This window comes from Hakea prostrata, chromosome 10 (assembly GCF_041222555.1).
Source record: "Hakea prostrata isolate BN-2017 chromosome 10, UWA_Hpros_2, whole genome shotgun sequence".
In the NCBI taxonomy this organism is placed as follows: domain Eukaryota; kingdom Viridiplantae; phylum Streptophyta; class Magnoliopsida; order Proteales; family Proteaceae; genus Hakea; species Hakea prostrata.
The window spans coordinates 37,986,995-38,008,181 of NC_142609.1; the positions used below are offsets into that span (position 1 = coordinate 37,986,995).

The 21,187-nt window shown below is 37.5% G+C and overlaps 1 protein-coding gene across 1 annotated transcript; it reads right to left on the bottom strand.

Annotated features, from left to right (window-relative positions):
* Positions 1 to 1,087: 1,087 nt before the first annotated feature.
* On the bottom strand, positions 1,088 to 17,013 carry LOC149002783 (plant UBX domain-containing protein 8-like). The gene is made up of 11 exons (XM_089136385.1): positions 16,762 to 17,013; positions 14,464 to 14,525; positions 13,761 to 14,349; positions 13,586 to 13,669; positions 13,396 to 13,514; positions 12,978 to 13,233; positions 12,690 to 12,863; positions 12,447 to 12,611; positions 3,199 to 3,342; positions 3,040 to 3,096; positions 1,088 to 1,887 (listed from the first exon to the last, which is right to left on the bottom strand). Exons 1-11 carry the CDS (start codon positions 17,011 to 17,013, stop codon positions 1,780 to 1,782), a joined length of 2,010 nt encoding a protein of 669 aa, XP_088992511.1. The 3' UTR covers positions 1,088 to 1,779.
* Between the last annotated feature and the right edge of the window lie 4,174 nt (positions 17,014 to 21,187).

The following is a 21,187-nucleotide window of genomic DNA, read 5'->3' on the forward strand; positions in this document are numbered from 1 at the left end:
TTGTCGGCAAGAACTCGCATTGGACGCGGTATTCCCTCGTGATATTGGGCCCCCAACGGCTAGTTTTTTCGTTCGTTAAGAATTAAGAGTTTTTGTTAATTAGATTGGTTAACCCATCAGATGGGTCAGATTCGAATCCAACGGTTGAAAGACAAACAAGGGCAAGATGAAAGTCCGAAAAGCTTCAAGGGGCACATATGCAAATGGTGAGGTCAACCGGTCCCAAGTTGTCAACTTGTTCCATCATGCAAGCATGCAAGCCTTGTATAAATCTTTTCTATGCCCATTTACCAAAAAAGAAAAATTTTATATGCACAACATGGGTAAACATTAATTTTTTACTTCAAAATAACTAGAAAAATATCATGTGCCATGGTTTGAGGAGTCCTCCGGGTCCACTATTCTTGATTCCCTCTAGATTTTCTATATAAATTAAGGAATCCGTCGTATTATTATTTAGAAGTAAAATTTTCTCACGAATGAGGTATTGGTCTTATTGTACATTATCTATTGATAAACATTCAAGGAGAAATATTATAAATAATATTGATTGTGGATATTCATCATTTTCATAGAGATCGTACCAAAAGATGTAACTTCCAAATGAAGATTTCAGCCATCTTAACATGCAATCTTGGCGATTCGTATTCCCATATTAATCGAAAATCTAAGCAATCAATCATTCCATATCAAAATCATCTTATTTTATGCAAAAATCATACATTATATTTCTTTGTAAACTCTGATATTTCTATATCATAGAAAATACTACTTCCACTATAAATACGTAATGAATAAATATTGAGAATTAAATTCATCTTGTCCTCATTTTTTTTCTTGTCATATAATTCGTTTTATAAAATAGTAGGACATTTGAAATCCATTTAGGAAAAATAGGAAAAATATTCACTTTTTATACATTAAGTGGAAAAATGTTTCAATGGATGAATTCAAATTCCAAACATCAATCTAAATTTCAACTTTCCTACAAAAATTTTTCTTTCTTATTCTCCTCACTCATTTCTTTCTCTTCTACAAACAAACGGTTTGCAATGATTTAACTTACTAAGGAAATAAGAATTGCCTCGAACCGTAAAAATCGATATTGTTTCTGTGGATTACCTCAATCAATTCTTATCCAATAACATTTAATTCCAATCAATTCTTATCCAATAACATTTTATTCCCTGAGCAAGAAAAGAAGCAGTGAAGATGAAGAGCCTGTGTGCAGTTTCATGGTGTGGACCCTTTGGAGAGCTCGCAATGACAAGAGTGGTAAGGACTAAGGAGGCAGTCTTGGAATCCAGACGAGATAGTTCAGCACGTCGTTGCCGCTTTCGCTGAGTTTTGGGCTTCCAAAACTGGGGATTCTCAGGGGAACAAACAAGGACGACACAGCATCAACAAGAGGAGGTAGTGAGCTACCCTGGCAGCAGTCACCCAAGATCCAGTTCCTCGCTTAAAGCAACATTAGGGTTCGTATGAAATGGTGAAATAGACATTTTCCATGCATATACAAATCGATCAAAGCAATATTAAGTTTCAAATAACAAAAAATATTTTCTGTGCATATACAAATCCATGAACCAATCAAACACAATCAATTGTAACGATTATCATGCTCAGAAACCAGAATAACCTGAGTGTCTGGAACAAGTTTAATATTTTCCAGCAGTTTTCTGATATTTCTACAGCATTCCAACGGGTCATGCATGTTTCAAAGAGCTAGTTAAAAATTTCTCTTTCTTGCCAACCCATCACACCAAGTAATGACATTTCCTAAATCAACTCAATAAATAAGGCTTCTTGCTTGCTCGTCAGACCTAGTTCTCCCAGAGTCAACTGACTCTCGCCATCACTGAAAGCTTGTCGAGGATATGGTCTCACCTGTACAGCACGAAATGAGAAAACAGTGTTAAGTCATCTTCCATGTATAGTTTCTTGCGATTCTTGGAACATTCAATAAGAAGAAACGCAATGACAGAAACTGGTTCAGGGATCATCATAAGCTCCATCATTCCAATTTTCAATACTCATGATGCAAAGAGCCAGCATTTACCCAAGAAAACATTATGCAAAGAACCAGCAAAAACCAATCTGCTTGAAAACAACCAAGAATCTTGGTACCCATCAGTTATCACAAATCAGCATTCTTAATGCTTTTTTAACATAAAATGACAAAGAAGCTACTACTTGCGCATACCATTACATCATCAAGACACAAGAGATCTTCAAATCACAGTGGAGAGACAAATCAGAGTACTGGAACGACTCTTCCAGTTATATTTATTTTCCATTGCATCATTTAAGACACACAAGGTCTTCAAATCAGAGTGGAAAGACAAATCAGAGTACTGGAACGACTCGCTCAGATCTATTTATAAATAAAAAGTACAAAGACAAACAAGACAGTTTTAGGGAACCCTCAGTAGGATGATTTTTCCTCCTCTATGTTTTGGTTACGGATACATCACAAAAATCATTCGGTACCACAGTCTGATTGGCCAACATGACTGAAGTAGAGCAGGTTCCCATTGGTTCCATCCCTTTTTCAAAAGGATCATCATTCACCACCACGGCACCACCCTATGTCAAAGTACAGCATCATGAAATCCACCCCAAAAGAACACTGAAGGTAGCCCCACGTTCCTCCCAAGTATCCCAAGTATAATAGATGCCAAATGTCGTACATCAACATACACACAAAAGCCTTAATTGAGTAAAGAACTAGGATGAAATTACTGCTGCTCACAGGTCTCTTCGTTATCCCTCTGTCTGTACTCTCATCGTGTGTTAGATGCTCGGTGTAATGGGAAAAAGATAAATTTAAAATAATAAAAAATAAAATCCTTCAACGGCAAATTTAGAACTGCTAGTATAGAGTCGATTTCCAATTGTTGAATTGAACTTCCCATCCTGCACCAATACAAAGAGTACCACATAGGCACAGGAGGCTACATTCACAAGTTTATTTACTAGACTGCAAACACAGGCATAGAACTACCAGAAATCAAGTAGACATGAGCATGGAAAAGTTACCAATTTGTAAGCACCAGGTTTAACACCCCTACCCACATCAATAAAGTCAAAGAGTGACTGTGAAAGCAAAACAGAGCAGACGTTAGATCAAGCCATAACCAAAGAATAAAGAATAACTTCAGCATGAGCACGAAAGACTAAAATCTCCATCAGTTATACCTGGAGCTTGTCTGACTTGAGAAACCGACGGCCACGGCGACTACCATCTGGCATTCGGACAAGAAGAGTTACAGCATTCTCATCATCTGAAGCAGGTTCATGAGGAAGAGAAGCTTCTTTTGCAGCTAATTGTCTTTCAAATTCCTGCCATACATGAGGGACCTAGTCAATCATAAAGCATGAAGCCACAAACAATGAATGCACTCCCTGTCTAAATTGAACTCCAGCCCTAGGCAAAGTATCAGATAACTTTACCCATTTCAATAAATGCTCAAGGAGCCGCAAGTCCTACAGACTGATTCTTGAATGAAGTTGCTACTGTGTTCTGCTTAGCATTTCTGAGTGGTATTTCAGTGGATTCAGCAAGTTTTGGTAGATCATGGATTAACGATGTAGTAGCAGATCAACTAGAAGCCAAAATCTAGGATCTACCATGAAACGGCAGGTATGTATAGGTAATAAATAGGTATTTTAGGTCAAGTTAGCATTAGGCTTTGGTTATGGTTAGGGCTTAATGGTATAGTTAGGTCAAGGTGACGAAGGAAAGTCTAAACAGTGAAAATCTTGTTAAATGGTGGAAAATAATCTGATTTGAAGTTGCAGTGATTCAAGGTTAGGGATTTGCATTTTAGGTTTTGGGAAGAGGGAGGAGTAGGAATTCAAGGGTATGGCTGATCAGAATTCAACCAAAGTAGAATCGTTTTGTTAGGAAGACATGGGTAGCACACCTAAAGTGCCAAAGCAATCCAAAAGAGGTGCCAAAGTATTTAAGTGACAGTGCAACAGATTGTTATTTTTTATGGCAAACTACTGACGCCTCAAAAACACTGCTTGTATTCCGACACCCCCCATGGGAATTTAAATATATCAGGCATCCCCAGCAACCATTAGAACTATTAAGCCTATACCACGAAGATCAATTCACTTTATTTTTCCTTTTTTTTATAATTTTTTTTTTATTTTTCATCTTCTCTTCTTCCAAAAACACAACGGTGCTCCATGCCAGATTCGAATTTGATTCTGTAACTCAATCAAAAAACAAAAGATTTTCCAGATATTTCCTTCATTGGAAGCAACTGATAAGAATGAACTTCAGATTCTTTGATACACATTCCTTGCTCATCAATGGCTTCCATTGAATTTGTGTGTGTGTGTGGGGGGGGGGGGGGGGGGGAGGATTTTAAACCTATGATCACCATGAATGTAGTACTGCAATAGAATTATTTCCTTTTCACACTGTATTCCCTCCAGAGAAGAGTGGGGAGAGCAAGAGAGAGAGGAAGTGTTCTGTCTTCCACTCTCTTTCACCAATCTGTTGTTGCCATCAATGGGCTGTGGGAGATGGATCACGGTTACAATTCTGTGAATTTAGTCTGCAACTTTGTGCTATCTGGGGACTATTGTTTAGATTTCAAATCATCTTTCAGCATGAATTGATGTTGTTCCCTCTGTTTCATTGAGTGAGCATTTAATGGTAAAATTTAACCCTAAGGCTTGACTTTCGGTTCCTAGTGCACTAAGTTGGAATGAGTCTAGGAAAGAGAAGATGAGAATACCATTATTTTGAATGGTTTAAAGGTATTATGGTAATGTAACATGATACAAAAGGGCTTGAAATAACAAATATTAAACGATGACCTAAAAGAAAATACTACATGGTGAACGTTGTAACTTAAGCATATATTTCAGGGTTACTGTGATACAAATTATGTTTACAAATAAGTTTCTATGGGCGTCTGGATAAAAGCAATATTTTTAGGGTGTCTGAGCTGGTTGCCTTGTTTTTCAGTATGACTGTTTCCTTAACATTATTTACTATGTCATACATACATATCCTTTATCATAAAAACTCACATTAAGCTACATCAAATCATTCAAAATCAATATCGAGTCACATCAAGTCATCAAAAATCTACATGGAACTAGAAGACATCAGACCTGAACAAGCAAACAATTGGAAGTTTAAACAATTAAAATTGAAGTCAGAACTATTCCTGGAATCAGTCATTATGATGATATACGTTGTCTAACATCTGGTTCATACCATTCTTAGAAAATACGATCTTAGATATACAAGAAACAAAAGCATTCTCAATTTAGAGAATGTCTTTCTCTACTAAGTTTGACCGACTATTTTTACATGAGAAATTATATTAGATAGAGAACAAAACCAGCTTTTTCTACAAACCCAAGATTGCTTAAATCTAATTTGTATTGAAACCGATGCTCTAGTCAAACCCAAGATTGCTTAAATCCAATTTGCATCGAAAGAGACACTCTATCTTGATATATCTCAGAATTTTACTGCAGTTTTACGCTTCCTACTAAAATTCGGCTTTGATTTTAAGGGAAAAAGGATACCCCAACTCACTTTTTCAAGAATCAAGTTGTGCATCAAGATCGAGATCATGATCTATGACTGCAAAATGACATACTCAGTACTTGTATGTATAAATAATTTATAGTAATTTGAACACTTCTATTCTTTATTGAAGTTGTGTTACATGATATGTATGATTTGATTACTTTCTAAGAATAATTACGTTTTAACTTTTTATACTGGTAGCAACCTATGGTCTGATTCCCACCTATAGTCTGATTCTGAAACTAATTCTAATTCAGGCTTCTTCTTTTTTCATAAGTCTGATGGTGCCATTGTGTCTAAACTGCTAAATAGGCTACATACCAAATTCAACCCCAGCTGCCATCCCCCCTCAAACAAAAACAAACCCCACCCCCAACAACAACAGAAAAAAGGGGATGGCATATTGAGTTGGCACAGGTAAATATACCAACTCACTGAGATCTTGCGAGTTCAGTCTCGAATTCGAGTTCTTGAACCATGAGTGCAGATGCAGCTAAAATTGCCTTGAACGAAGACATTTTTAGATATCAAAACAAACCAAAATTAGGAAATTAGAAACCTTTTGGAATTTTATTTGTGAACTAATTTTATTGGAAATTAATAGGGATACATTAGCATATTAACAACTTAAATATACACAATAACAAATAAAAAGAACAACTATTTAAATGACATTAGGCATTAATAAGGGCCAAGGTATTCAGTTCAATAAGGTGACCACTGCTTAGACTAACCAAAATCCACTTGACACCTAGCCAATGCCTTGACAATATGATAGGGAGTAATCAGCCATATTTGTAAATAATTCTGATGGTCGGTTAAAGCTGCAAAAATATGGTTTAATTCTGTGAAAGGTAGAGTGAGATGGATCCAGGTTTCGAGTGGTTTGAAAGAGGAAAGAGTTGGATCAAGTTAACTACTACAGGGAAGTAATGGATCCAAACTTGGGATTGGGTTGGAATGGGTAGTATATGCGTGGGAAAATACCAAATAATGGAGTGGAACCTGGGTTTGGGTTATTTATGGGGTTAAGAGGAAGAATACTAGGGTTTGGTTGCTTCAAACATTGGAAGATGAAGACAAGCTGAACAAATCAGTGAGGTTGGCAATCCTTCAAACCAGGACTTGAAGGTAGATCACCAACAGAGAACAAAAAGGACTTGAACAGATCATTTGGTCTTCACACTGCAAGGTGACGATTGGATCAATCACTAAGCAACCAATGAACCACCTGGGTTCCCACTGAATGGTGTCAGTTTGATCAAACATTAAGCCCACAAGCCTTAACCTAACACAAGGTAAGAGTCTTCAATGGGAAGAGGATAGCAGCAAAAACTTTTTTCATTAATCAAATCTACTTTCAAACCCCATGTGGCCGCAACCAACCCCCCCCCCCCAAAAAAAAAAACGAGAGAGAGAAAGAGGAAGAGACAGAGAGAGAGAGAAAACAACAAGAAGCCTTATCCCAACTAAATGGGGTCGGCTACGTGGATTCTTCCCTTCCAATAAGCTCTGTCTTCCCTAGCTCTTCTAATTCCATCAATCTAGACACCACGAACCCACTCCCCCCCCCCCCCCAACCCAAAAAAAAAAAACCAAAAGAACTGCCAATGATGTTGTATACAAGACTCAAAAATGGACTCAAACGGTTAATCCAACCTTTAACCTATTAGGTAACTTATTAGGGGAAGGGAAAAAAAGACTTGGAAGTTGGAACAAAGTGAGAGACTATTAAAAGGTTAACCAATATAGAACTAAGAAGAGAAGACAAATCTGCTATTTCAGCAAAATAAAGGTATATGAATAGAACCTACAAAAGGACATTTATGTAATTTAAACAAATGACCGGCTGTGATGTATTTATGGTATGAGGTCTCGCGAGATCTCGCCATTTTGCTTTGTAAAGAAGAGACCAAGGTCGAGTCTCAAAAAGTATGATATCTCGACCAAGATCTTCGTCGAGTCTAGATCTCTATTTGACCCGAGATCTTGGTCCAAGTCCAACCCTCCCCCCTTTAAAACCCAAATATCAAGCTTGCCTCCCCCTTGCCTCCCAACTTGTCGACTGCATACAAACTTGAATTTTTGCCAGATTGTTGCCAAATCTTGACATGCATCAAGGTTTAGCACATCTATATCAAGAAAAGATGATCAAACAAGCCCATTTGAAGGAGTTCCTCAACCAAAGTAAAATTTCCCCCCAAAGTTTGATGTTTTCAAACACTATAATCTAGAGTAGGTCATTAGAGTGTAGATTTAATATATGTTCTAAATCTTGCTCTAATCCACAACAACAGACCATCAGTTGTAACTTCTATGGCACAGTCTTTGTTTGTTAGAGGCAAATTGAGGTTCAAGGAAAACTTGGCTGGAAACTATAGGGATGATATCCTAGACCACCTCATTGAGTTGGTTGGGCGACGTAGAGCCGTCAGTAGAGGAAGTGGTTGTGGTAGTGAGGCAGGTGCTGGAGCTGGGCATTGATTCATTTGTATCTCACCTTCTTTTGTTATGGACATATGATTTATATTGAACTTATAATGGTTGTATTATTGTATTCTTGAGAGTCGAGAATCTAATGTTCTATTGTACTCATATGTATGGAGATCTATTGGTATTCTAGTTGTTTGATGTATCTTATCACTTGCTATTCACTTTATATGCCCTAATGATTTTTTTTTGGGGGTAAAAATCCTAATGGTTTTACATCTCATGTTTTTATAACCTTGCATTCCTACAACATTCCAGTCTCAAACATAAGGTCAAGTTAGAACTCCTTATTTAAGGTTGTTTTCTCACATATTTAAGGCCGCAAGAACATTCATAAAGCCTGGAATAGGCTAAATACCAACTTTAAGCCCAACCTGACCCTTAAAACCCCTTGAGATGGGCCTCGAAGTTTCACTCGGTTGGCTCCGGGATAAATACCAAATCTCGAGCCAAATCTTGCTTTTTCTGAAGGGCAAGATTCCCCTCGAGAGCTATGGTTTGAGCAGTTAAGAAGATATACACATACTTTGGGTTGATGAGGTTGCTGAGATGGATGAGCAGCTAAACAGATGGAAAAAAGGGGAAAGATCATACTAAAGCGAGTTTTGGAGTAGCCTTGACACACAATAAGCTATGAGCCTATGAGAAAATCATTTACGATGGAATGGCCATGTTCAATAGTGACCTAATTCAGACACAAGTACCTAACAGAGCCTAGAGCAGATCTGAAATGACCTTAGGAGCATGGTAAACAAAGACATGTACAGCTTAGGCTACGTATCAAGTATGATCTCATCTAGAGCTGATCAAAGATCAAGGTTCTGTATTTAGTCAGCATAAGCTGACCTGTTGTGAACATTCCTCATAAATTCTCAAATCAACTTCATCTTCAACTCCAAACTCCTCAACAATGCATCTGTTTCAGAAAATTCCTTCAAGAACATGCAAATCAAAACTGAAACTTAACAAGGGTTACTACTACCAGCCCCATAGATGCACCCACTAGAAAGAAGCAAAAACTTCAATTAAACAAGCACTAGTAGCCAGTGAAGAACCTAACTTGAATTTGGAGGTTTGAACTTTCAAACACCATCAGATTCGAACTCAAGAACAAGAAGTTGAGGTCAACCCTAGCATCCAGATCACATTCTCTTGAGAAAAAAAATCTGAACTCAATCCAACAGAAATCACAGGAGAACATTCTCGGTATTTGAGCTGCAAGGTATCAGCTCAAACAAACCTGGAATTTACGACATAATAGCAAGAAAGGAGAGAGAAACACAAAAAGAGATTGAACAAAGAACCATACTGAGTATTAAAACTCAGGAGTCGGGACAAAAAGGTTCAAGAGTATCAGAAGTACATGTTGTGACGGCATAATACAAGATAGTTAAACAGATTGGGAACACCTGCATCTTAACGGTAAGGGAGCATTTATGTAATTTTCTTTTTCCTAATGACATCTGAATATAGAGGGCAGGTACCAATTAACCTCTCCAAACAATAGTCATCCTTTTCTTCTATCTTCTCTACTTGCCTTCTCACCCTGGAGTGTAAGAAGCATCCAAGGAAGAGACCATCATGTGAAGACTCTATTTGTAAGGACATGAATCAAGACAAGCTCAATTAGGATCCAACTGTGAGCCAACAGCCTGGATCCATGAAGTACTGACATTCTGACAAGCTCGATTATGTCAAGAAATGGTTTTAGATCAAACCTAGGGTTAGGGTTTAGCAGAACCTAGGTTTTGATTGGAGAGTTAGGCCATCTGATGTACGGAAGTCTAACAGGAAAGGTATGGTGCTTCACTGATCATGGATAATGGCTGAATTTGAAGAAACAACAAATTAGAGTTTGGATTGGTCTCAAGGTTTCAAAAACCAGAATCATGGGGAAATGTACAGTTTTCACTGGTCAGATATCAACCCAATTCAAATTGTTCTGTTAAGAGGACAAGGGGAAATAAATCAAACTTGTAGAAAATTCTTACAGCTGGTTTGGATTGTAGAAATTTTAGGGTTTCTCAGGAAGAACCAGAGATGGGAATTTCCAGAATTTGATTGTCAAAGCGTCTGCCTAGGTGGCAATGCGGTTTTTCAACTGCCTTGTTTTGAACCGCTTTGTTAACATGCAGTTTTTTTGCCATTTTTTCACGTATTTGCTACCACTTTGTTGCCTTGTACACCTTATTGCTGCCTGGATGCCAAAACAGTTGCCTTTTTGACATTTTGTATATAATAATATTTTTTTCTTATTTTTTTTTAAAATCGAATTTTATTCCACAAAGCCGTATACAAACTCAATTGTTAATCATTTCAGAATCGGGAATCAATGAACCATTAAATGGATAAGGCACTTACTTGACATCACACTATCATAGAGGTAAGTAAACATGTAAAATTACTACTTTCATTTTCATACTTATAAACTGATATAGTTTATAGTCATATATTATGATACTTGATGAGATGAACTTATGCTTGTGTTCTTTTTTTAATAATCTATCATAATTATGATTCTTAAATGCTCGTTTCTTCTTAGATGAATGTGATTCTTGAATGTTTGTTTAGCTTATAATAGAAATTTATCATCTTAAAAGTAGTCATATTGAAAAATTTTGACCCAACCGATTTTGTCGCCTTATTGCTACCTGGTCACCATTTTATCGCCTAATCGGGATGGGTAATATGTTCTTCCTTTTCTCTATGATGTGACCCCAACGATGTGAAACGTTCTTGAGACCCACCAGAAGCCGCGCGCGGGGGGGGGGGCAGGCAGATATAGAAGAACAAGCAGCAGGAGGTATTAGTCTACGAAAAAAAAGAAGAAAAGAGTATTTGCCAACAGCCCACCTCAGTAACACATCCTCTGTCTACTATTTCTGAATCAAGTGACACTTCTCCAGATTTGGATCTCCAATGCTGTTCAGAAAGTACACTTCACCTTCTGAACCAAATACAACTTCTGAATAAATATTTACCCCTTTGAATTTCAAAATTTCCTGAATTCATTTTTGTCCTGTTGCTGGTTTGCAGTTGCATAGTTCCACCAGGAAACTTCATAATGAGCCTCAACTTTAGATATCTTGTTCCCTACTTCCCATACGTAAATTGAGCACTAGACCAGCTTAGTAGCCAGATTAAGCCTTCAGGGTTTCCCCCCAAAAAAAAAATTTAATAAAATAAAATTCATGTCTGATTTTTTTTTAAGTCCCTTTTAGTTTCTTATTTTCTAAGAGACATCTAAATGCCTAATGCTTAGGTGATTTAGAAACCCTATCATTAGAAGAGAAAATCACCTCTGATAGAGCTTCAAACTTAGATTCTTGTTCCCATACACAAATTGAATGCTAGACCAACTTAGTAGCAAGATTAGTCCTTCCCATTTTCCCTTTAAAAGGAAAAATCTCTCCTAGGTCTGATTTTGTTTTTTCTAAATTGCTGGTCACTGTAATTCTGGCTTTTAGAAGGAAAAAAATAAGCTTCGAGAAAGTCATTTGAGGTGGCACGGCCACATTCAATGGAGACTTATAAATGCCCCTGTACGGAGAAGTGATATAATCCATATTGAAGAACTAGAAGAACTAGGGGTAGACCTAAGATAATCATAAGAGAAGTGGTGAGAAAGAATATGCATAGCTTAAGCCTTGTATATAACATGGCCTCAAACAGAACCAATTGGAAGGCAAGAATCCATATAGCCGACCACATTTAGTTGGGACAAGGCTTATTGTTGTTGTTGTTGTTGTAGAAGGAAAAATAAATAAAGCTCTCCTAGGCCTGGTTTTGTTTTTTCTAGTCCTAGTAATTCTCTTTTTGTGTGAGCGATCTAAATTCCTAACCCTCAAGTCATTTAAAAACCCTGTCATCGAATAGAAAACACCTTTAAGAGTCAACGAGCATGAATCCTTAAAAACAATTAACAAAGTTGCCAAGGAAACTGCAAGCATTAACATATTACTTTTAACTTTGTCTCGGAAAGTAATTATTTCAAAACACACAGACAAAATAAATGAATGTCGCTGATCACCTGAAATGTTCAATTTGAAACCTTTTGTTTCCAAAACACCTAGAGTTATAATAGGAATGAACCCACAGCATGACACAATGAGGAATTTGAAACATACCCCCTTATAATGAGAATGAATTTTGTCTCATTCAGCAGAGAGATGCATGCAAGAACCTAGGGCATATCCAACTAGGGGGGGGGGGAACTAAAGATAGAAGAAACATTGACCAGTATCAAGTGAAATTTTAGCACGAAAAATTCCACTCAAGTATTTGGCAGCAACTCTACTTTAAAGAGGTTGATAAAAACATGAACCTTTTTTAAAAAAAATAAATCTCTAAACACTGAGTAACACTGCTAATGCACGAGCTTAATTGGCATTACCTCTTCTTCCAGCAACTTCATGTGAGCTTCTTCTTCCTTGCGTCTCTTTTCTTCAAGGGCAGCTTCTCTAGCAGCTTCCTCTTCTAAGCGACGAGCTTCGGCTTCCTCCATGGCCTTCAATTCTTTTTCTCGATCAGCTTGTAGTGAAGCAAGATACTCATCATCCTACAAAAATTAGACCATCATCAATGGTTTGAAAAATAATAATATCATAGAACATGGCCACAAAAAGAAAGGACAAACCTGCTGCTCTCTCAATAGCCGCTGAGCTGCTAGAGTAGGAGAAGGAGGACGTGGTGTTCGAAGAGGGAAGGAACCCACATCAAAGCGATATGCAGCCCCTTCATGAACTCCACCAAAAAGTGCAGCTTCAAGCATAACTGCTTCATCATGTTCCTCTGAAGATATTCCTCCCCACTTCATCACAACAAGAATGTAAATAATCAGAAAATCTAAAACATATATCACTATACTAGTCACATTACTATGTTGCAGACCACAAAGGAAATGTGTATGTCACGGTAGCCCTACTTCATCAGAAGGAAAATTTTCCCTATTGCTTTCCCGATCAGTACTAACATCATGAGGTCGAGGACTTGACGGGGGGCTGTCGATCATTTCCCCTTCATCTATTGCTGACCCTGTAGATCTAAAAGAAGCACGTCTAGATCTGTGCCTCACTAATGGTTGCTCGTCTACATCCTCAGCTTCATCCTGAAAAGATGAATTTCCTGGCTCCAGCTTAAATTGACTTGGAGTTTCCTTGCCCAATGAAACAAATCCTTGCCTCCACCAGGAAAAGAGAAAACCAAAAATCAGGAAGAAGGATGAAACAACCACCATTCCCACAAACAAGCCTAGATGTATTCACAAGCAGCAATGTTCACCCGAGTGAAAGATTAGAAACTACATATATAGCACAGTTGGAACAGTGACATGAAGTATCCACCTTTCATTTCCTGATGGTGATCTTCCCAACCCTCCTACATCAGACTGGCTAACAGCATGTTGTTGACCTGTTCCAGTTGACTCACCCTGCTCACGACGTGCCTTCTCCAGCTCTGCAGTCTGAATTCATTTCCAATTACAAATGACCAAAATGTAGAAAACAAATTTTCCAAAATGGAAACACTAGATACCCTCAGTGACAATGAAACTGCTTGTGCAAGATCAGTATCTGCCAATGGAGATTGTCTTTGTTGTATTCCAGGACTTGATGAGTCCTGCATTAAGATGAAAATCAGTCAACGTATGTAATTTGACATATATCAAATTGTATAAGTCATACCCAGTTGTTATAACTACTCTACATACATTAGTAACACCAGTTTGCCGATTTGGATATCCCTCTTCAACCTCTCGCTTTGAAGCTTCAATGGCAGCTCGGACCATTTCTTCCTCTATATCATTATTCCAGTCACTGTCCAAATCAGGAGCACTTGCAACACGTGCCTGATGAAGACTGTTACCAGAAAAGGTAGCTTCTCTTTCAAGCTGACTTGCTGTATGTGGAGGGGGATCAATCGGAGTAACTTCATCCTCTTCATCATCAATAATTACACGTCCATGAATTTCAGGACCATGTTCAGATGCGGTACCAGTGACATCTTCGATGGTAGGAGTAGGTCCAGAATGACCAGGATGATCATCTGAATCCTTGACCTCTATTGGGATCTCCCGAACCTCTCTTGGATGTGAAACAAATGGTACGTGGCTAGAGAACTCTGGAGCACCCCTGCCTTCAAAAAAGCTTCTACGGAAATTGGGGTCAAGAATTGAGAACGGATTTAAGTTTCTACCCGAGGATAGAAATGAGAAAGGTGGCTCCCTGTTTTCAAGTCCCATTGGATCATCTATTTCCATGAAATCATTTTCAGATGCTGCAACAGGAGCACGTTGTGTTCTGGACATCATTAACACACAATTATCAAGCAGGAATATCTTCAAATGATGACTGATACATTCATGGTGTAAACAAAAATTTGGTAAGAAATATTAAAGATCAACTGTCACATACATGTTTCTGTCTCCTGCACTAAAATGTGCATTCACAGCTTCATTGAGATCACCGTCATGATCCTATTTACCAATCAGAAGAGACCACAAGCACTGGATATTAGAGCAACTACATGGGTCTCATAAGAGGACGTGACAAAGAAGGTTTCAGATAGCAACTGTCAACATAAAGAAGCGGTGAAATAGATCGAAAAGGAAACAAGCAAGAAATTCCAACAGAAACTTGAAAATAGCAACACTAGTAACATGCAAATAATCATGCTCGGTAAGACCAAAACCTGCAAATGAACGTCTTAAAAGGATAGTTTAGTTCAGGAATTTTATCAAGTCTATTTGGACTTGACAAAGAAATGGACCATCCATTTCCCTCTGGATGAAGGACACATACATGCCCATTAGTCACATCCAAAGGTTGAATTAAGATTTAGAAGACATAAAATTTTTTATTCTAATCTAATTTGAACCTTTGGATGTGACTAATGGACATGTGTACTTCATAATAGGGAAATGGATAATCCATTTCTTTGTCAATAATGGACCTGATAAAATTCCGTTTAGTTTGCTTGCACGCTAAATAAATGAGTAAAGAACAACAGACCATGGTAGGGTTTCTGAGACTCCAATACTTCACATACAGAACAGAAGAAGAATGATACATGAAAAGCACCATACAACCAACCATCCGGAGAAAATAGTAGACTAGGGAACTATGACTCAAGTTTTGTAGTACCAGATACATTAATCATTCGCATGGACAACATGAATTCTCAAGTCAAAGAACATAAACTCATATCCTTTTAAGTGACTATCTTATCTTCAGAGTAAAATCAATGAAACAAAAATCCACTTGTACCCTATTAGGTAGCTGAAGCTTCAAGTGTAACCCACTACTTGAAACTTGAATATGGAACAAGTAGTAATGGCATCAACAAATTATATGAGGAAAAATACACATTTCACTCCAAGGATCATACCACATGACTGATTCTTGCTTGCAAATTGTAAATGAAAATGCTTGTCAGAATCTCCTTTTAACTAATGGTAACATTGCAAACGAGCATCAACAGCTTAGTGGTTCCTGTAGTGAAGGGTGGTGCTGATTCTAAAACTTGACACCATGCAGAAGTTCCAAAAGGTGTATACGATCTTCCATGGCAAACTGCTAATTAAGCATATTATTAGTCGAACTAATGGACCACCGGCCACCCAATAATCAGTCTCTGCCATCTTCTTCTTCTTCTTCTTTTTTCTTTTTTTTAGGGTGGGGGGTTGGGGATGTCCTTGCTTCATTGAATAGATGAGCAGTTCCCAGAAATTTTGACTGTTGAACATGATCAAAGTTGTTCAATGAAGGAATTGTTATGTTGAAGCTTGCAGTACTGGTCCATCAGCAATTAAAAAGAAGAGAAAATTAGTGGTAAAAATGCCTCGATGGCACCTAAATTCAAATTCAAAAGAGAAAAAATGTCCCAAGGTTGTGCACCATAATGTTACTTACTGTTCAGTAAGTAAATAAAAGATAAAGCAAGATTTGAGGAGGAAAATACAGCAGCTACTTGATCCCATAATTTCCTAACGAATCAGCGAATGACTGCTTCAGGATTAACGTGATATGAATCACCCATTTTATAAAAGCTAAAGGACTGGCAGCAATGCAGAATCATTCGTTAACTTACTTTCCCTCTCGTGCAGAAGAATTTTCAAAACCAACTACACCTATTGAGTTTCTACACTTGACTACAGCTATTAAGATTTAAGAGATCAAAATTAATATAGAAAAAATTGAGAGAGTCAACTACCAGGAGTCTTGTAGCAGTCAGCAAGCGCAAGACAATTTGTATGAAACATTTACAAGACAAAGACAATCTAGAATCTATAATATATAATATGTATAAAAAGCAAATAACCGAAACAACTAAGCAGTTTCTCACCCAATGCGGCTTCCTAATTACGGGAAAGAAGCGTTTACAGCGTTCAAGAAGTCATCGGATCCATTAGAAATCACCTAAACCCTAAAGATTCCTCAATCGGTGGGAGTAATCAATAACGTATTACGCAAGATAAAGCAGCAATTGAAAAAGGTAACGAAAATCATAACTTTTCCACCACCACATCAAGAATAAGAAGGAAAATAAACAGAAGATTAAAGAAAAAATTAACAAAAACTCAAGAAAAAAAGCAAACATAATCAGACAACCCCAAGCTAATGGAACAATAAATTCATTAACTAAGGCCGAAACCCTAGACAGTTCAACAAGAAAATAATAGCATAACTCGAAATTCGGTCAGAACGACTAACCTCCAGTCTCTGCAACGCCACCTCCTCGGATGCACCGGTAATGTTCATAAATGTCTCGATTGCGTCTCGATTAGCTCTCGCCATTGAAGGCAGAATTTGCAGAAACTTAGCTTGATTCACACGAAAATGGAGAATGAGAGATGAAGAGTGAGAGAGAAAGGTATCGACTTCTGAATTCTGAGTCCCATAAAACTCATAAACCGGAAACGTCTTAATTTGTTCCTCAAGACTCCTCAGGAGTTCAGGAGTCATATATATTTATTGAAATTATTAAATTTTTTTTTTTTTTCGTTTAATCGATTGCTCTAGAACTCTGGTTAAACTGGCAGGAAGGCACGTGGTACGTGGAAAGGGCAGCGCGTGCCCTTTCTTGGGTGAACCGGATAATCTTGAAGGGTGTTAATCGGTTTGACTCCGGTTGTTTGGTTCAACTGCAATATGGTTTATATTTAGCACAAATTACATATAGGCCCTAGAATTGTAATCAATTATATTTACTATCCCTGAGAAAATTCAATTACAGGCATCCGTTACTCATAAAGATTAAAGCTAAATGATAATATTATCACTACATGTGTGACATCTCGGTGAAATTCAACCGGTTCGCCTCTTGGCAAAATGGCAGAACCTACAAATTGCGCCGATTTGTTGCCGACATTTCAAGTGGAGTTCGAACATATTGCTGGCAACAAAGGCAGAGGCTGAGATGGCTAAAAGAACCCATCAATCATAGCCGGAGAGGTAGAGTTGAAAAAGTAAAACATAGAGATAGATGACAAAGAAAGGGAGAATTGGAGAAGAAGAGGGCGAAGCGACCGGGGATTTTAAAGCAGGCAGATCAAGATTTGAAGCTTTTGTTTGGTGGAGAACATTGCAACCTCAGCTTTCCTTGAATTCGAAAGGGAGGTCATGAACTAGTAATAAATTTTCCAGAGACTGGGCCAATCATCTCCTATTATTTGCAACTCCTTCTGACGATTAGAGGTTCTTCTCTCATTCTCTAGTTGTCGAACCTACGAAGCTGCTGGAAGTTCAAGTATTTCGTCAAAGTTTTGGAGATTTTTTCCGAGATTTTCCGGCGAAATTAACCAATATGTTTTACCGTGATCACTATACAAATAGATGAAATACCAATTTTACTCTTTTATAATGCCAAATTGACCCTCATCTTTATTTTATTCTCTCTCCTCTCTACTCTTCACCTATCTTTCTCCTTCTTTGCCTCTAGCAACATAGGCAACACCTAATGGACTAGCAAACAAAGAAACCAAGTTGAAAAAAAAGGGGCGAGAGTTAGGAAAACCCTCAATATTTAGGGATCCAATGGTAAAAAAAGGAGTCAAAAGTCAGTAAGGAAGACGGGCAACGGTAAATAGACAACTACAAAAATAAAATAAAATAATTTTAATTGGAATTGGCTTCATGGACCATCTTGAAATTGGGTTCAGGAATCTATATTTGGAGCCTAGCAAATGAAAAGAGAACAAGTGATTTCAAGATTAGTGAAAGATTTATAGTTGTTGTAAATATGTTTAAAACTTAATTAATATTAGGGTAATTTTCATCTGGGACCCCGAGGTTTGGTCCATGTCATTTTTAGTCCAAATAAATGGAAACTTTGCATCTGCCTCCCCTGAGGTATCCAATAAGATCAATTAAGGACAAATTATGATTTTTATGACCAAAATACCCTTACATCTATTCTACCGTAGGATTTGCATTATAACTTCACAATTAAATCAAACGGTGAAAATAAAAATAGTGGGGTATTTACTCCATTAAACACGAAACCTACCTCCAAATCCCGCATGGGCGATTCGATTCCTTTACTCCCCCCCGGCTCTAAAACTCCAAAAACATCATGAACAATGTAGCTCTAGCCTTCTATGCTTTCATTCAGAGAGACATGAGTCATTTCGCTAGAAGGGACATTCTTCCTTCCGATGAGGGATTTTCTCTTCTTCCATGGTTCAATTTTTCAATAATCCGAAGGGATCCCGGTAAAAAATCCTATTACTAGTAACGTTGATCACCATTACGTGTTGCGGTGGTTATAGGAGGGAATAGGGGATTTGGACTTGGGATTTGCCGAGAGTTAGTTTCTAATAAAGGTGCAGTGGTGCCACGGCTAGAGATGAGAAAGGTTTGAGATGGAATAAAATTTGATGGAAACTTACAAATTGACGAAAGAATGTGTGAAAACGAACTACTTACGACAATAAAGGAGTACCGAATTACTAATTCCCCTCCTCTAGCTTTCAATCCCGCTAGAATTGTCAATGTTCCTTCCTCCATGAAATGCTGAAGGTATGAACTATGAACAAAGGTCTTTGTTTAGGGAAGAGACGATTGAATTCTGTAAATTGGGATTTTTTTTTCTTTTTTTCCCATAAATTTTCTGGTGAAAGGATTAGGAAGGTGCTCGGTGATGAGGGTCTTACAGGATGAGAGATTGGATGAACTTTTGAATGAACTTCGAAGAATTTCAAGGAGCGTGAAGTTGGCGAAACAAAAGATTGGCCTACTCACATGGTCGCTTATATAGTCTCCAAGGCAGCATTGAATGATTACACGAGAATTTTTTCCAAAAAGTTTCCTAGAATCTCTATAAATTGCGTTTGTCCTGGTTGTTTCAAAACCGACTTCAACTATCGGGTTGGAGTCCCGGGTGAAGAAGAGGTGCGAGTTACTATTGTGAGGTTTGCTTCATGACGGTAGGCCTTCAGGTGTTATTTTGACGGGAAAGAAGAATGTCCCTTTTAACTTGAAATGATTCATGTCTCTGTTTGAATGAAAGCATAGAAGGCTAGAGCTACACAATTCAGGATGATGTTGGAGTTTTAGAGCGGTGGAAGTAAAGGAATCGACGCGGCCATAGTTGAGGATTTCTAGGTTTTGTGTTTAATGGAGTAAATATCCCACTCTTTTTATTTTCACCATTTGATTTAATTGTGAAGTTATAGTTAAGGGTATTTTAGTCATAAAAATCATATTTTATCCTTAATTGATCTTATTGGATACCTCAGGGGAGGCAGATGCAAAATTTCCATTTATTTGGACTAAAAATGACATGGACCAAACCCTTAATATTATTTTATATTTTTATATAAATATATGTTTTTATAACGGAAACTTTAGTCCCACATCGGGCTTAGAAGAGCTGATTATCCTGTTTATATATAGTAAAGACCTATGTAATATTACTTTGGAGTTAAATATCGAATCATGTGCGACGTTGTTGTGACCCTGTATATATATATATATATATATATATATATATATATATATATATATATATATATAATAATAATAATAATATTCTATATGACGTGGGTCGTGGGTCATAGGCCTTGATTCGGAAGGCCCATTTTGTAATGGGCCCAATCTGGAAAGTCCACTGGATGAAAACGTGGAGATGCTATTAGAGAAGCACTTTCCTTTAGGAAGGCTATCACCTGGATAGGTACCTTCTTGAAAGGAGTTGAGCTGAATAGGTACCCTCACAAAGAGAGAGGTGACCTTATCCCTTTTGACCTTACCCTTTCACCCAGCCTTAGGAGATCTATATAAACCTAGTTTCAAGTTCATTATTCTCCTCTCTCTCTCTCTCTCTCTCTCTCTCTCTCTCTCTCTCTCTCTCTCTCTCTCTCTGTTGTTATTTTGTTAAACAGTGAACATAACCTGATTACACCTTAAGTAAATTTTATGGGACGCAACCTTAAAGGTTTGGGTTGACTGATCTTGGAGTGAAGACACAATTAGAACCTGTATTGCACAATTTGAGGTGTTTAAATACCTTAAAGAAAATACCTCTAGTACGTTTTAGCTCTGAAGAAGTTGTGATTACAACAACCATTTAAGTGTTCGTGGAGATTCCTCAACAAGTTTGCAACAATAGTTGCAAGTGAAATTGTTGAAAATCAATATCAGAGAGATTTCATTGTTTCAGTAATGGTCAATCTCAAAATCTGAAGGAGAGAAAGAGAGATTTGTTAATTATCTTTTTGATTACGAGGTTTCATCAAGAGTGATTGCATTTCTTTTTCGTTCTTCCATTATAACTTCAGAGATTGTCCCCGATTGAATGGCTTTCTTCTCCTCTTTTCCATATCTATAGTCTTTGTTAATTCTTTGGGGATTATTTATGTTGAACATTTGAGGGTGTTTAGAGAGAGGGTTTCATTGGAAGTTTCCTTAAAATCATCAGCTTCGAATTGGATATTCCAATTGGTCTCTTTCTGGGCTATCCTCTCTTCGTCTACTGATTGAGTGATGTAAAGATGATATTTACTCTTCAAATTCATGGCTCTCTCTTCGCATACAGTTTCTATTAGCATTTGATAATGACTTTGATGAGCCTTTATTCTCTTTGATTCAATAGTGTTCTTCCTACTTGTTGCCAAGAGATTTTTTGTTGCTATTCCAT